Source organism: Haematobia irritans, chromosome 4, assembly GCF_050003625.1.
Source record: "Haematobia irritans isolate KBUSLIRL chromosome 4, ASM5000362v1, whole genome shotgun sequence".
In the NCBI taxonomy this organism is placed as follows: domain Eukaryota; kingdom Metazoa; phylum Arthropoda; class Insecta; order Diptera; family Muscidae; genus Haematobia; species Haematobia irritans.
This window is the reverse complement of record NC_134400.1, coordinates 185,937,445-185,954,622: the sequence shown is the minus strand read 5'-3', so window position 1 is coordinate 185,954,622 and position 17,178 is coordinate 185,937,445. Positions and strand designations below refer to the sequence as shown.

The 17,178-nt window shown below is 33.7% G+C and overlaps 1 protein-coding gene across 1 annotated transcript in view; it reads left to right on the top strand.

The window, feature by feature from the left end:
* LOC142234347 (prostacyclin receptor) overlaps nt 1–17,178 on the top strand; it is a 45,457-nt gene that overhangs the window by 17,816 nt on the left and 10,463 nt on the right. The window contains exons 2-3 of the mRNA XM_075305461.1: nt 16,446–16,662; nt 16,773–16,965. Of these exons, the coding sequence (XP_075161576.1) occupies nt 16,446–16,662; nt 16,773–16,965 (410 nt within the window). The remainder of the gene's footprint in view (nt 1–16,445; nt 16,663–16,772; nt 16,966–17,178) is intronic.

Here is a 17,178-nt window from a genome sequence, read left to right as displayed (position 1 = left end):
AATCTCATCGGTTCTTTATTTGAAACGTTAGATTGGTCCATGACATTTACTTTTTGAAGATAATTTCATTTAAATGTTGACCGCGGCTGCGTCTTAGGTGGTCCATTCGGAAAGTCCAATTTTGGGCAACTTTTTCGAGCATTTCGGCCGGAATAGCCCGAATTTCTTCGGAAATGTTGTCTTCCAAAGCTGGAATAGTTGCTGGCTTATTTCTGTAGACTTTAGACTTGACGTAGCCCCACAAAAAATAGTCTAAAGGCGTCAAATCGCATGATCTTGGTGGCCAACTTACCGGTCCATTTCTTGAGATGAATTGTTCTCCGAAGTTTTCCCTCAAAATGGCCATAGAATCGCGAGCTGTGCGGCATGTAGCGCCATCTTGTTGAAACCACATGTAAACCAAGTTCAGTTCTTCCATTTTTGGCAACAAAAAGTTTGTTAGCATCGAACGATAGCGATCGCCATTCACCGTAACGTTGCGTCCAACAGCATCTTTGAAAAAATACGGTCCAATGATTCCACCAGCATACAAACCACACCAAACAGAGCATTTTTCGGGATGCATGGGCAGTTCTTGAAAGGCTTCTGGTTGCTCTTCACTCCAAATGCGGCAATTTTGCTTATTTACGTAGCCATTCAACCAGAAATGAGCCTCATCGCTGAACAAAATTTGTCGATAAAAAAGCGGATTTTCTGCCAACTTTTCTAGGGCCCATTCACTGAAAATTCGACGTTGTGGCAGATCGTTCGGCTTCAGTTCTTGCACGAGCTGTATTTTATACGGTTTTACACCAAGATCTTTGCTTAAAATCTTCCATGTGGTCGAATAACACAAACCCAATTGCTGCGAACGGCGACGAATCGACATTTCACGGTCTTCAGCAACACTCTCAGAAACAGACGCAATATTCTCTTCTGTACGCACTGTACGCATTCGTGTGGTTGGTTTAATGTCCAATAAAGTAAACTGAGTGCGAAACTTGGTCACAATCGCATTAATTGTTTGCTCACTTGGTCGATTATGTAGACCATAAATCGGACGTAAAGCGCGAAACACATTTCGAACCGAACACTGATTTTGGTAATAAAATTCAATGATTTGCAAGCGTTGCTCGTTAGTAAGTCTATTCATGATGAAATGTCAAAGCATACTGAGCATCTTTCTCTTTGACACCATGTCTGAAATCCCACGTGATCTGTCAAATACTAATGCATGAAAATCCTAACCTCAAAAGAATCACCCTTTATAAAACAAAACAAAAGGTCGATTAAATACGTAAATAATCCAGTGTGACAAAATTTTCCATAGCAATACAATTTTGACAAAATTTTCAATAGAAATAAAATTTTGACACAATTTTCTATAGAAATAAAATTTTGACAAAATTTTCTATAGAAATAAAATTATGACAAAATTTTCTATAGTAATAAATTTATGACAAAATTTTCTATAGAAATCAAATTTTGACAAAATTTTATATAGAAATAAAATTTTGACTAAATTTTCTATAGAAATAAAATTTTGACAAAATTTTCTATAGAAATAAAATTTTGACAAAATTTTCTATAGTAATAAAATTTTGACACAATTTTCTATAGAAATAAAATTTTGACAAAATTTTCTATAGAAATAAAATTTTGACAAAATTTTATATAGAAATAAAGTTTTGACAAAATTTTCTATAGAAATAAAGTTTTGACAAAATTTTCTATAGAAATAAAATTTTGACAAAATTTTCTATAGAAATAAAATTTTGACAAAATTTTCTATAGAAATTAAATTTTGACAAAATTTTCTATAGAAATAAAATTTTGACAAAATTTTCTATACAAATAAAATTTTGACAAAATTTTCTATACAAATAAAATTTTGACAAAATTTCCTATAGAAATAAAATTTTGAAACAATTTTCTATAGGAATCAAAATTTTCTATTGAAATCAAATTTAGACAAAATTTTCTATAGAAATAAAATTTTGACAAAATTTTATATAGAAATAAAATTTTCTATAGAAATAAAATTTTTTACAGAAATAACATTTTGGCAAAATTTTCTTTAGAAATAAAATCTTGACAACATTTTGTATAGTAATAAAATTTTGACAAAATTTTCTATAGAAATAAAATTTTGATAAAATTTTCTATAGTAATAAAATTTTGAAAATTTTTTCTATTAAATAAAATCTTTACAAAATTTTCTAAAGAAATAAAATTTTGACAAAATTTTCTACAGAAATAACATTTTGACAAAATTTTCTTTACAAATAAAATCTTAACAAAATTTTGTATAGTGATAAAATTTTGACAAAATTTTCTATAGAAATAAAATTTTGGTAGATTATTTTTGGGGATCGGCTATATATAACTATAGACCGATATGGACGAATTTTGGCATGATTGTTAGTGGCCATATACTAGCGCAATGTACCAAATTTCACCACGTTTCAAATTTCAACCGAATCGGATGAATTTTGCTCATCCATGAGGCTCCGGAGGTCAAATCTAGGGATCGGTTTATAGGGGGCTATATATAATTATGGACCGATGTGAACCAATTTTTGCATGGTTGTTAGAGACCATATACTAACATCATGTACCAAATTTCAGCCGGATCGGATGAAATTTACTCCTCCAAGAGGCTCCGCAGGCCAAATCTGATCGTCGGTTTATATGGGGGCTATAAGTAAAAGTGGTCCGATATGGCCCATTTGCAATACCATCCGACCTACATCAATAGCAACTACTTGTGCGAAGTTTCAAGTCGATAGCTTGTTTCGTTCGGAAGTTACGTGATTTCAACAGACGGACGAACGGACATGCTTACACGGACGAGAAATACTGTTTTTCATATGTTTGGATGTAAAAATATATGTTTGGAACTCAATTTTTTTTAAGATGCAAACATATATTAATTTAGAAATAGCCTATAATCATATATGTGTTTAAAAAGAGAGACCTGGACAATATGCTGCAGGTAAAATAATGGAAGTAACCAATTGACGCCTTAAAAATATATCCACACAAAGAAAATTTCATTAAAAATTTTTTCTACCAGTGTATACCCTAAGGTGAAACATAATACGTTTAAACAATACAAACAATATTTTGTTTGGACCAATTCTGAAAGTAAAGGGTGATTCTTTTGAGGTTAGGATTTTCATGCATTAGTATTTGACAGATCACGTGGGATTTCAGACATGGTGTCAAAGAGAAAGATGCTCAGTATGCTTTGACATCTCATCATGAATAGACTTACGATCTGCCACAACGTCGGTGTGGTTTGTACGCTGGTGGAATCATTGGACCGTATTTTTTCAAAGATGCTGTTGGACGCAACGTTACGGTGAATGGCGGTCGCTATCGTTCGATGCTAACAAACTTTTTGTTGCCAAAAATGGAAGAACTGAACTTGGTTGACATGTGGTTTCAACAAGATGGCGCTACATGCCACACAGCTCGCGATTCTATGGCCATTTTGAGGGAAAACTTCGGAGAACAATTCATCTCAAGAAATGGACCGGTAAGTTGGCCACCAAGATCATGCGATTTGACGCCTTTAGACTATTTTTTGTGTGGCTACGTCAAGTCTAAAGTCTACAGAAATAAGCCAGCAACTATTCCAGCTTTGGAAGACAACATTTCCGAAGAAATTCGGGCTATTCCGGCCGAAATGCTCGAAAAAGTTGCCCAAAATTGGACTTTCCGAATGGACCACCTAAGACGCAGCCGCGGTCAACATTTAAATGAAATTATCTTCAAAAAGTAAATGTCATGGACCAATCTAACGTTTCAAATAAAGAACCGATGAGATTTTGCAAATTTTATGCGTTTTTTTTTTAAAAAAAGTTATCAAGCTCTTAACAAATCACCCTTTATATACGGTTGAAGCAAAATGTGTTTTGGGTATATGTTACAGAAGCGATTGTTTGAGGGTGTAGATCGACTCAGAGCAATATTTCGATGTGTTACAAACGGAATGACAAAGTTAATATACCCACACACCCCCCCCCCCCTCCAATGGTGGAGGGTATAAAAATGAGTTGAAGTTCGATTATTTTTTCAAAATTTGCTTGTGAAATCGGCGTAGAGAAAGGGTCAAACCGTTTGGAAAATTTGATTTTATAAAAAAAAAAACATATTACAAAACGCTGACTCCTACTTTTTTATGGGTCATGGGTTCTATCCCACTTTCGATCAGTAATGCTGGTGACATTTCAGAGTGTTTTAAAGTTCCCCTAAGTAATATCACGTTAATGTGAAACGCCGTTCAGACTCGGATATAAATAGTAGCGTCGCTTGCCATTGAGTTATTCATAAAATCGGGAAATCACAAATGTAATGGGCTGCCGCCAAACCTCAAAATGATTCATTGATAAATTAGCTCTGCAATAACCCACCCCATTCTTTGAAAAGTGTTATCATACACCTGTATTTCATTTCATTCATTCACAGTGTTATACATTCTTTACTATCTTGTTTGGATTAGGCCATAAAATGTAATAATCTATATACATTAGGAAGTTTACCATATAAATCAAGTATTTTTATCGTAAACAAGTACATATATACGTCCGAGTGTTCGGCCAGACCGAATACTATGTACCCACCACCATGGATTGCGTATAAATACTGCATCCAGAAAAGTAATATGATTAGCGCCTGCACTGAAAAAAAAGCATGATGACTTCCAAATATTTTGTCTTTACATAAATGATTTTGGTAGTGATTCAGAGAATGAAGCCGATCCATTTTTGTCGGCGGAGGCTGATACTAAATATATGCCACCAGCGGCTAAGCCGATATACTCGTATGTTTGTCTATTCGGCGGCGGACAATTATCCATTATAACATAAAATCAATTTTAGGTTATGCGCCTTACAGACGTGTGTTTGTAAAGAATCTTACAGTGTGTCCAATCGATACGACAATTCGATGATGACTAAATAATCGGTAAACGTGTTATCAATCCCATAAACATGCAGCAGTATCGATTATGCCTTCGGACTTAACTTATAATGTGGCCAATATATGGGATATGTTCGACACGACCACTGTCGTCCGGATAAACTTATAGTCTGCAAGGCGAATTTTTCGAATGGTAATGAGATTAGTTGTGCAACTAATCTTACAATCAAATTTATATTACTCAAATTTTCTGAGCTAATTTTTTGCAAAATTGATTGATTGTGGGTGAAAGGTTCGAAATTTTGGCAAAAAAAAAAAATATGAGAACTATTAACACATTTTTCCGATTTAAACCTATATTTTTAATTAATTGGCGTCTAAATTTGAGTCGAGATGAGTCGACATATTCGGCGGCGGCGTCGAATGACACAAAATGATCGGCGTGTCGACTTGGCGGCTTCATTCTCTTTATTGATGTAATGACACATTTAAGACATAATTCTGTTTAAAATTTGAGTTTTGCGTACACTGAAAAAAAGCATACTCGATTCCAAAGATTTTGTCTTTACTTTAAAAAATTTGGTATTGATTCCGAGCCAAAGAAGCGGAGAATACAAGTAAGGATACTTTTAAGACACAATTCTCTTTTAAATTTAGGTTTACTTGCTTCTAGGAACCAAATTTTAATTTTTCGCTTTCTCAGCTTTTTTTCTTCATATGCTATCAAAGACCTTTAAAAACGAGTTAACGGCAACTTTATCAAGACTCGACTTCCATTAGAAATTATGCAATGTTTCAAGTAAAAAACTTCTTTAAAATAAAGTTTTGAAAAACATGTCCTATATTTGAACGATTTTTTGCTTTGTAGTCAAGATGCAAAAAGACAACAAATTTAAAGACAATTTCATTAAATTTAAAGAATTTTTCTGAATTATTTAAGTCAAGTTGACCTTAGCCTATAAATTTTTTCTTTCATGTTAAGATACCCATTTTTAAGTCAAATCACTTAATTATAAGAACAATACGACTTCATTGAAAACTTTATCGACTTTTGTACAAGGAAAATAAATTTATTTTAGAGAAATGCGTCTTCTATGCTAAGCAAAATTTGTATTCGTATTTTAAAGACATGAAATCTTTGACCTCACGACAATATTTTTTTCGGTGTACTTGATTCCACAAATTGAAATTAATAGTCCATTCACATTAGGCTCGAAATCGAATAAAAATGGATTTGAAATCCCCTTTTTATAAGGCAAATGACAGTTGAAATCTAGTTAAAGTGGATTTTGGAAGTGTTATGTGAATGAGATATAAGTTTATTAAGTTTTTCAGCTTTTTCCTTTAGGTGCTATCAATGTCCATTAAAAAAGTGTTAACGAAAACTTAAGTTAATAAGTATTGTGACCGTACGTTTTAATTTTTATTATTATAGTTGTTCAACTGGGCTCTTAAGTTTCCAAATTCATACTCGACTACAAGTAAAAGTTATGCTATGTTTCAACTAAAAAAAATCCTTAAAAGAAAGTGTTAAAAAAACATATGTATCCTATTTTTAAACGCATTTTAGCTTTGCAGCCAAAATGAAAAAAACCAACAAATTTAAACACGATTTCATTAATTTTGAAGTTCATCAGAAGTATTAAAGCCTTGTTGACCTTTGTTAAAAGATATTTTCTTTCATGTCAGGATACCCAATTTTAAGGCGAATCAAACAAAACGACTTTATTGAAAAGACAAGTAAGGAAAGTCTAAATCGGGCAGGGCCGACTATATTATACCCTGCACCACTTTGTAGATCTAAATTTTCGATACCATATCACATCCGTCAAATGTGTTGGGGTCTATATATAAAGGTGTATACCAAATACATACATTAAAATATCACTCGATCTGGACAGAATTTGATAGACTTCTACAAAATCTATAGACTCAAAATTTAAGTCGGCTAATGCACTAGGGTGGAACACAATGTTAGTAAAAAAATATGGGAAACATTTAAATCTGAAGCAATTTTAAGGAAACTTCGCAAAAGTTTATTTATGATTTATCGCTCGATATATATGTATTAGAAGTTTAGGAAAATTAGAGTCATTTTTACAACTTTTCGACTAACCAGTGGCGATTTTACAAGGAAAATGTTGGTATTTTGACCATTTTTGTCGAAATCGGAAAAACATATATGTGGGAGCTATATCTAAATCTGAACCGATTTCAACCAAATTTGGCACGCATAGCTACAACGCTAATTCTACTCCCTGTGCAAAATTTCAACTAAATCGGAGTTAAATTTGGCCCAGTGGTCATATGAGTGTAAATCGGGCGAAAGCTATATATGGGAGCTATATACAAATCTGAACCGATTTCAACCAAATTTGGCACGCATAGCAACAATGCTAATTCTACTCCCTGTGCAAAATTTCAACTAAATCGGAGTTAAAAATTGGCCTCTGTGGTCATATGAGTGTAAATCGGGCGAAAGCTATATATGGGAGATATATCTTAATCTGAACCGATTTCAACCAAATTTGGCACGCATAGCTACACTACTAATTGTACTCCTAGTGCAAAATTTCAACCTAATTGGGGTAAAACTCTGACTTCTGGGACCGTATTAGTCCATATTGGGCGATAGATATATATGGGAGCTATATCTAAATCTGAACCGATTTCAATAAAATTTGGCACACTTGACGACACTACTAATTGTACTCCTAGTGCAAAATTTCAACCAAATTGGGGTAAAACTCTGGCTTCGGGGACCGTTTTAGTCCATATCGGGCGAATGATATATATGGGAGCTATATCTAAATCTGAACCGATTTCTCCCAAAATCAATAGGGATCTATTCTGAGCCAAAACACATACTTGTGCCAAATTTGAAGTCGATTGGACTAAAACTGCGACCTAGACTTTGATTACAAAAATGTGTTCACGGACAGACGGACATCGCTATATCGACTCAAAAGCCCACCTTGAGCATTTTTGCCAAAGACACCATGTGTCTATCTCGTCTCCTTCTGGGTGTTGCAAACATATGCGCTAACTTATAATACCCTGTTCCACAGTGTGGCGCAGGGTATAATTATCGACGTTTGGACAAGGAAAAAACTTTATATCGGAGAAATGCGTCTTCTATGCTAAGCAAAATTTTATACCCTCCACCCATTCTATGGTGGAGGGTATAAAAAAATTGTTCCAAGTCATTAAGTCCGTCCATTAATCAACCCATAGATATTCCCATACATTTTCAAGTTCAAACTAATCTCGCCAATCAAAGACGTTAAGCGCTTGGTATCTGTATCACTCTTGAGGCAACATAAAATGGGATCTTTACATCATGAGCGAATTGCATCAAATGTCATTGTCAATATCATTATTTAGTTTAGCTATGAACATAAGCGTAGGAAGGCCTCTGGGGGGGGGGCTTAGACCATCGGTCCATGTTTTGGTATAACCCCCATATAGACCGATCTCCCGATTTTACTTCTTGGGCTTCTAGAAACCGCAGTTTCTATCCAATTTACCTGAAATTGGAAATCTATTCAAGACCATATAGAGGTGTGTCAAAAATGGTGAGTATCGGTCCATGTTTTGGTATAGCCACCATACAGACCGATCTCCCAATTTTACTTCTTGAGCTTCTAGAAACCGCAGTTTCTATCCAATTTACCTGAAATTGGAAATCTAGAGGTATTTTAGGACCATAAAGAGGTGTGCCGAAAACGCTGAGTATCGGTCCATGTTTTAGTATAGTCCCCATAAGAACGATCTCCCGATTTAACTCCTTGGGTTTCTAGAAAAATTAGTTTTTATCCGATTTGCCTGAAATTGTAAATATTCTGATATTTTAGGCTCACAAAAACGTGTATCGGATTAAGTTTTTATCGATCCATTTGGTAAGGTCTCCATATAGACCGATTTCACTTCTTGAGGGTATAGAAGGCGCACTGATAATGAAAATTGCTTAAAACTCAATGTAAAATTTGCAGATTTTACTTCTCGGATGAACATCTACAGATTTAAGATTTCAAATTAAGACATTATTTTATAATTTTTTTGCACACTTACAAGAGATGTTAATGATTCCTCTAAAATTCAAAAAAAAAAAATGTTTCTTATAAATCCAGAATCTGATATAGTCTTCATAGATAAAATCTTTTAAATGTACTGGTTGAACTAGAGGTGTGCGCGTGACACGAAATTCTAGTGACACGCGTGAATCACGCGTTAATCACGTGAGTCGTGAACAAAATCCAAAGCAACTCTCGTGAATGTGCGTGAATGGGACTAAAAAAATATGTCGTGCGTGAGAAATAAATTCGGTTCGTGAATGTGAGTGAATAAAATTTCTGCAAAATCACGCTCACGAAAAAAATCAAGATTTTATTCGTACTCGTATGTTAACTGATGGGAGCCACCGTGGTGCAATGGTTAGCATGTCCGCCTTGCATACACAAGGTCGTGGGTTCGATTCCTGCTTCGACCGAACACCAAAAAGTTTTTCAGCGGTGGATTATCCCACCTCAGTAATGCTGGTGACACATCTGAGGGTTTCAAAGCTTCTCCAAGTGGTTTCACTGCAATGTGGAACGCCGTTCGGACTCGGCTATAAAAAGTAGGTCCCTTGTCATTGAGCTTAACATGGAATCGGGCAGCACTCAGTGATAAGAGAGAAGTTCACCAATGTGGTATCACAATGGACTGAATAGTCTAAGTGAGCCTGATACATCGAGAGCTAAATTAATTTCAGTTAACATAGATTAGGTTAGGTGGCAGCCCGATTTATCAGGGCCCTCTAATGTCCCAATTTTTTCGCCAGCTGATTAAATATCCAATGTTAACGATACAAAATCAAGAAAACGACACAAGAAAAAATAATACGTTAAAATTCAGTATATGCTGCAAAGCCTCTTGAACAGTTTTAACTAAGTTTTCTTTTTATTTTACCCATTTCTGTTGGCTTAAAGTGTGTTTTACTAAAAGAATCCTCGTTTAAAAAAGCACGCCTAAAGGCGGCATTGGACATTGGTGGGTTAACAATGGGTATTTGGCTCGGAATCAATACCAAATATTTTTTTTTTTTTTTTAGTGTAGATAAAACTATTGATGTTTAGAAAGATGTATCAAAGATGTTGGTTTGGTAAAAATAGCATTACCTATTTTGATTTATCAAGGGTTTTTAAATGGTATTCGAAAATTTCAATTAAACTCAATTTTCTATTCATATCACATTTCTATAGGAAGATACTGTAAATAAATCTATTAATCTTTCGATTGAGTGATGAGTTACCATAACTAAATTAATTCTCAACAAGTGTCAAATTTATTACCTACAAATCCTATGCAATTTAAAAATGTTTATTATTTTTGTTTTTTATTCCGATTAGAAAGTATAATTTTATATTGAATATATCAAATATGGGCCACAGGAATCATGCGAATAACTGAATACTATCAGTTATTGCCATTTACGGCATTCTTTTTATTGCAAATTTCTGCAGTTACTTTCAACGATAGCTGTTAAGTACAATGCATATAAATTAAATTATTTGTCACTTTATAGACACTTTTCTTAGATATAATCGATGCACGATTGAATCGAACAAATCACATTTGTCAGAGGTATTTTTTTTTCAATTAAAATTCTTTGAGTATTTAGGTTTGCAAAACCTCCCAAAGAAATAATGAAATAAAGATTTAGAGACGCATTTAAGCCATCAAAAAAAAAATATTTGTAGGAAAAAAATGTTAATAAACTTCTACAATAAAAAATACATATATTTTTTATTTTAACTATCAATTATATTTTTGTGTGTTTAACTATCCTGTATTTAACACCCATAATATATATGCATTTCTGACGAATGATAAAAACAAAACAAATGAATTGATTCTAAGGAAAATCTTTGATAAAAATAAAACCCCCCGGGAGATAAGAATAATTGATAATACCTAGCAATACTGACCATCATCAATATTGAGTGATACACCTGTATTGCGTACAAAATTCAACTAACGACTAGGGTTGTGGTGACATTTGTCGATGTCAAGGTAGAATTTTATTTCTCCTTCCAAAAATAATCTACCAAAATTTGAGGAAAATTTTGAAAAAAAAAACTACCAAATAACAGGTTGGCTGATAAGTCCCCGGTCTGACACATAGATGTCGTCGCTACACACAAAAAAATTTCACGAAAATTTTTACAATTCAAATTTTAATTGAGTTTTAAAACATATTCAATTAAAAATTTAATTGATTCAACAAATTTTTTAATTGAAACAAAATTCAATCACAAAAATAATAGTATCAATTAATTTTTTAATTGGATCAATTAACTTTTTAATTGACCTTCAATTAATTTTCTAATTGATACTATCATTTTTGTGATTCAAGACATTTCAATTAAAAATTAATTGGATCAATTTATTTCGTGATTGAATCAGAAAAAAATTTTTTTGTGTGTAGTATTAAATGCATATCATTTTTACACTGTAGTGTTTTTCAGGCAGAAATACTAGCAATAAGAGAGGTGGCGAATTGGCTGAGAAGTAATGTTCCAACAAATGTTGGTAACAGGTTGGCTGATAAGTCCCCGGTCTGACACATAGATGACGTCACTAGTATTAAATGCATATTATTTTTATATAGTACCAACCAAATGATTCAAATGATTCGTGTCAAAATTTGACGTCTGTAAGTCAATTAGTTTGTGAGGTAGAGCGTCTTTTGTGAAGCAACTTTTGTTATTGTGAAAAAAATGGAAAAAAAAGCAATTTCGTTTTTTGATAAAATACTGTTTTCTGAAGGGAAAAAATACGGTGGAAGCAAAAACTTGGCTTGATAATGAGTTTCCGGACTCTGCCCCAGGGAAATCAACAATAATTGATTGGTATGCAAAATTCAAGTGTGGTGAAATGAGCACGGGGGACGGTGAACGCATTGGACGCCCGAAAGTGGTGGTTACCGAAGGAAACATCAAAAAATCCACAAAATGATTTTGAATGACCGTAAAATGAAGTTGATCGAGATAGCAGAGGCCTTAACCCTCTAATGCCCCAATTTTTTTGCCAGCTGATTCAATTTTCAATGTTAACGACACAAAAGCAAGAGAACTAAGTAAGAAAAATTTATACGGTAAAATTCAGCATATGCTGCAAAGCCTCTTGAATAGTTTCAAATAAGTTTTCTTTTTATTTTGCTCATTTTTGTTGTCTTAAGGTGTGTTTTACCAAAAGCTTCCTTATTAAATCATGACCGCCTAAAGGCGGGCTTGGGCATTAGAGGGTTAAAGATATCAAAGGAACGTGTTGGTCATATCATTCATCAATATTTGGATATGCGGAAACTGTGCAAAATGGGTGACCAAAAACAACAACGTGTTGATGATTCTGAGCGGTGTTTGCAGCTGTTAACTCGTAATACACCCGAGTTTTTCCGTCGATATGTGACAATGGATGAAACATGGCACCATCACTACACTCCTGAGTCCAATCGACAGTCGGCTGAGTGGACAGCGAACGGTGAACCGTCTCCGAAGCGTGGAAATTATTTTTATCGATTATCTTGAGAAGGGAAAAACCACCAACAATGACTATTATATGGCGTTATTGGAGTGTTTGAAGGTCGAAATCGCGGCAAAACGGCCCCATATGAAGAAGAAACAAGTAAGTAAAGTCTAAAGTCGGGCGTGGCCGACTATATTATACCCTTCACCCCTATGGAGACCAAAATTCGTGTTACCATCTCAACTACTTCACTTCCATCTAAAATGTGTAACAGTCTACCATATTTCCCCAACTCTGGTGTACGTATATATGGGAGCTATATATAATCTGAACCGATTTTGACTAAATTTGACATGTATATTTAGAATAATAATTCTGCTATCTATGCGAAATTTCACGTAAATGGGAGTATAACTTTGGGCCCCTGGTCATATGAGTGCAAATCGGACGGGAGATATATATGGGAGCCATATCAAAATCTGAACCGATTTCAACCAAATTTGCCACAATTACCTATACTACTAAATGTACTCCTTGTGCTAAATTTGAAGCAAATCACGACAAAACCCTGGATTTTGAGGCCATATAAGTTCAAATCGGACGAAAGATATATATGGGAGCTATATCTAAATTTGAACCGATTTCAATAAAATTTACCAAGCATTGGTAGAATGTCAATTCTACCCTCTGTGCAAAATTTCACAAAGATCGGTAGTAAACTTTGGCCTCTGTTGTCACATGAGTCTAAATCGGACGAAAGATATACATGGGAGCTATATCTAAATCTGAACCGATTTGGCTGATATTTTGCAAGATTTTCGAGATTCATAAAATATTCGGATGTACGGTATTTCAAGAAAATCGGTTGATAAACACGCTAACTATGACCAAATCGGGGATAAATATATATGGCAGCTATATCTAAATCTGAACCGATTTTTTCCAAAACCAATAGCGATTGTCTATGTCCCAAGAAACGGCCCTATGCCAAATTTAAGGACGATCGGACTTAAATTGTGTACTTTGTGCACAAAATTACATATACAGACAGACGGACGGACGGACAGACAGACAGACAAACGGACATCGCTAGATCGACTCAGAATTTAATTCTAAGCCGATCGGTATACTAAAAGATGGGTCTATGACCACTATTTCTTGGCGTTACATACAAATGCACAAACTTATTATACCCTGTACCACAGTAGTGGTGAAGGGTATAAAAATATGGGAAACATTTAAATCTGAAGCAATTTTAAGGAAACTTCGCAAAAGTTTATTTATGATTTATCGCTCGATATATATGTATTAGAAGTTTAGGAAAATTAGAGTCATTTTTACAACTTTTCCACTAAGCAGTGACGATTTAACAAGGAAAATGTTGGTATTTTGACAATTTTTGTCGAAATCAAAAAAACATATAAAATATGGGAGCTATATCTAAATCTGAACCGATTTTTTCCAAAACCAATAGCGATTGTCTCTGTCCCAAGAAACGGCCCTATGCCAAATTTGAGGACGATCGGACTTAAATTGCGAGCTGTACTTTGTGCACAAAATTACATATACAGACAGACGGATGGACAGACAGACGGACATCGCTAAATCGACTCAGAATTTAATTCTAAGCCGATCGGTATACTAAAAGATTGGTCTATGACCAATATTTCTTGGCGTTACATACAAATGCACAAACTTATTATACCCTGTACCACAGTAGTGGTGAAGGGTATAAAAAGTGTTGTTCCACCAAGACAACGCACCGTGCCACAAGTCATTGAGAACGATGGCAAAAATTCATGAATTGGGCTTCGAATTGCTTCCCCACCCACCGTATTCTCCAGATCTGGCCCCCCAGCGACTTTTTCTTGTTCTCAGACCTCAAAAGGATGCTCGCAATTTGGCTGCAATGAAGAGGTGATCACCGAAACTGAGGCCTATTTTGAGGCAAAACCGAAGGAGTACTACCAAAATGGTATCAAAAAATTGGAATTGGTCGTTATAATCGTTGTATCGCTCTTGAAGGGAACTATGTTGAATACTAAAAACGAATTTTGACAAAAAATGTGTTTTTCTTTGTTAGACCGGGGACTTATCAGCCAACCTGTTAGAAATAACATTTTGAGAAAAATTTCTATAGGTATAAAATTTTGAAAAAATTTTCTATAGGTATAAAATTTTGAGAAAATTCTCTATAGGTATAAAATTTTGAGAAAATTTTCTATAGGTATAAAATTTTGAGAAAATTTTCTATAGGTATAAAATTTTGAGAAAATTTTCTTTAGGTATAAAATTTTGAGAATATTTTTTTTAGGTATAAAATTTTGAGAAAATTTTCTATAGGTATAAAATTTTAAGAAATTTTCTATAGGTATAAAATTTTGAGAAAATTTTCTATAGGAATAAAATTTTGAGAAAATTTTCTATAGGTATAAAATTTTGAGAAAATTTTCTATAGGAATAAAATGTTGACAAAATGTTATTTCTCTAGAAATAAATTTTGTCAAAATTTTGTTCCTAAAAACAATGTCAAAATTTCATTCCTATAGAAAATTTTGTCAAATTTTTATTCCTATAGAAAATGTTGTCAAAATTTTATTTCTAGAGAAAAAATTTGTTGCAAATTGGCTTCGGCCAAAAAACCCCGCTTCGGTCAAGCACTAATACGCATATTTGCGTCGGCTCCGTTGCCAATGGCAAAAATTAAGTGTCAGCAAAATTTACAAAAACTATTGCACAAACAAAAATTAACTAAAAAGCACAGAAATCGCAAAAATCTCAAAAAGTATGGCATTTAGTGGCACAATAGCTTTTGACAAACATCGCTGCTGCATTCACTACACTGAAAAAAAAAGAATGCGCGGTTCCAAAGATTTTGTTTTTACTTTAAAAAGTTTGGCTTTGATTCCGAACCAAAGAAGCGGAGAATACAAGTAAGGATACTTTTAATTTTAATTTAATTCTCTTTTAAATTTGGGTTTTGTGTACTAGCTTCTAGGAAGCAAATTTTAATTTTTCGTTTTTTCAGCTTTTTTTTTCTTCATATGCTATCAAAGTCCTTTAAAAACGAGTTAAAGACAATGTTATTTTCCAAATTCAGACTCGACTTCCAGTAGAAATTATGCAATGTTTCAAGTAAAAAACGTCTTTAAAAGAAAGTGTTGAAAAACATGTCCTATTTTTGAACGATTGTTTGCTTTGTAGTCAAGATGCAAAAAGACAACAAATTTAAAGACAATTTCATTAATTTTAAAGAATTTTTCTGAATTATTAAAGTCAAGTTGACCTTACCCCAAAAAAATGTTTCTTTCATGTTATGATACCCATTTGTAAGTAAAATCACTTAATTATAAGGACAATACGATTTCATTGAAAAGTTTATCGACTTTTGGATAAGGAAAAAACTTTATTGTAGAGAAATGTGTCTTCTATGCTAAGCAAAATTTGCTTTCGTATTTTAAGGACATGAAATCTCACGACAATATTTTTTTCAGTGTAAAATAGATGCTAAACTAATATATGCGACTTGGATACGTACGATTTTAAGGTCCTGGACAAACATGACTGCTTCTAAAACATCAGTTTTTTGTCTGCTAAAAAAAAAACAACAGTCAGCGTTTGCTATTATTATTTTTCTATGAGTGTAGCAGATTTTTCTATGAGTGTAAAATTCAAAATCTTCCGATATAAGCAAAATCTTTTTGTTTGTATTGTGTTCTTTACATTGCATATGATTTGTTGGCAATTTATAATATTTCATAGGATTACATAAATTCTATTGCTAAAGTCTTCCATCATCTTTTTAAAATCCTCTTCTGGGAGATAAGAAAAATGTGTAGGCTTACACCATTGAACATTCATGATGATTTATAGGAAATCCAATACAAATTGGATGCCTTAGCTTTATGTGGATCATCCTCCAAAGAATATATTGAAATTTGATGATAAAAGGTCGTAGATCAAAAGTCATTCCTATCACAAGTTGTTGTATATTAACTGGTTTGTATTTTCTCATATTTCATCCAATACAGGTGCTTATCGACAAATAATTTCATTGGCTTACTAGGAATGCTGACCACATTAATGTTGAAGCTCTATCTGCCTGCTGATGTTTTCGAGGACTACATCAAATGGGATTGTGTGGGCAAAGTAATATGGAGATTTTTTGGCTTGAGTTCTGGTTGTATAGCTGCCGTCATGGCCATTGAACGATGGATGGCTTTGGCTAGACCATTTATTTATCACAAGGTAAGTAGATGAAGGGTCCTTCCGTTTGGGGTCAATTTGAGATTATTTGAAGATGTAGACAGAAAACGGTTCTATTGTATAATACCATTTATTTTTATTTTTCCTAATAGCATATTACCTATGAATTGGTGCGCAAAACCATTAAATCCCTGATTTGTATAGCTGTGGTAATCACTTTCCTACCCTTTTTTGGTTTTGGTGCCTACATTGATGAAAGTAATCCGGAGAAGGTGAAATGTTTACGTTACCGTGATGCAGAAGGTTTTGTGAATAAAGCCTATTCCGTTTTATTCATGTTATTCGGTAAGTTGATATTCAGCATTTAAAGCAGTGGATCCCAAAGGATTATTTTCCAAAACAATCAAAGTCATATTTTTGTAATGCCAAAAATCCACAAATCGATTTTTTATACCCTCCACCATAGGATGGGGGGTATATTAAATTTGTCATTCCGTTTGTAACACATCGAAATATTGCTCTAAGACCCATTAAAGTATATATATTCTGGGTCGTGGT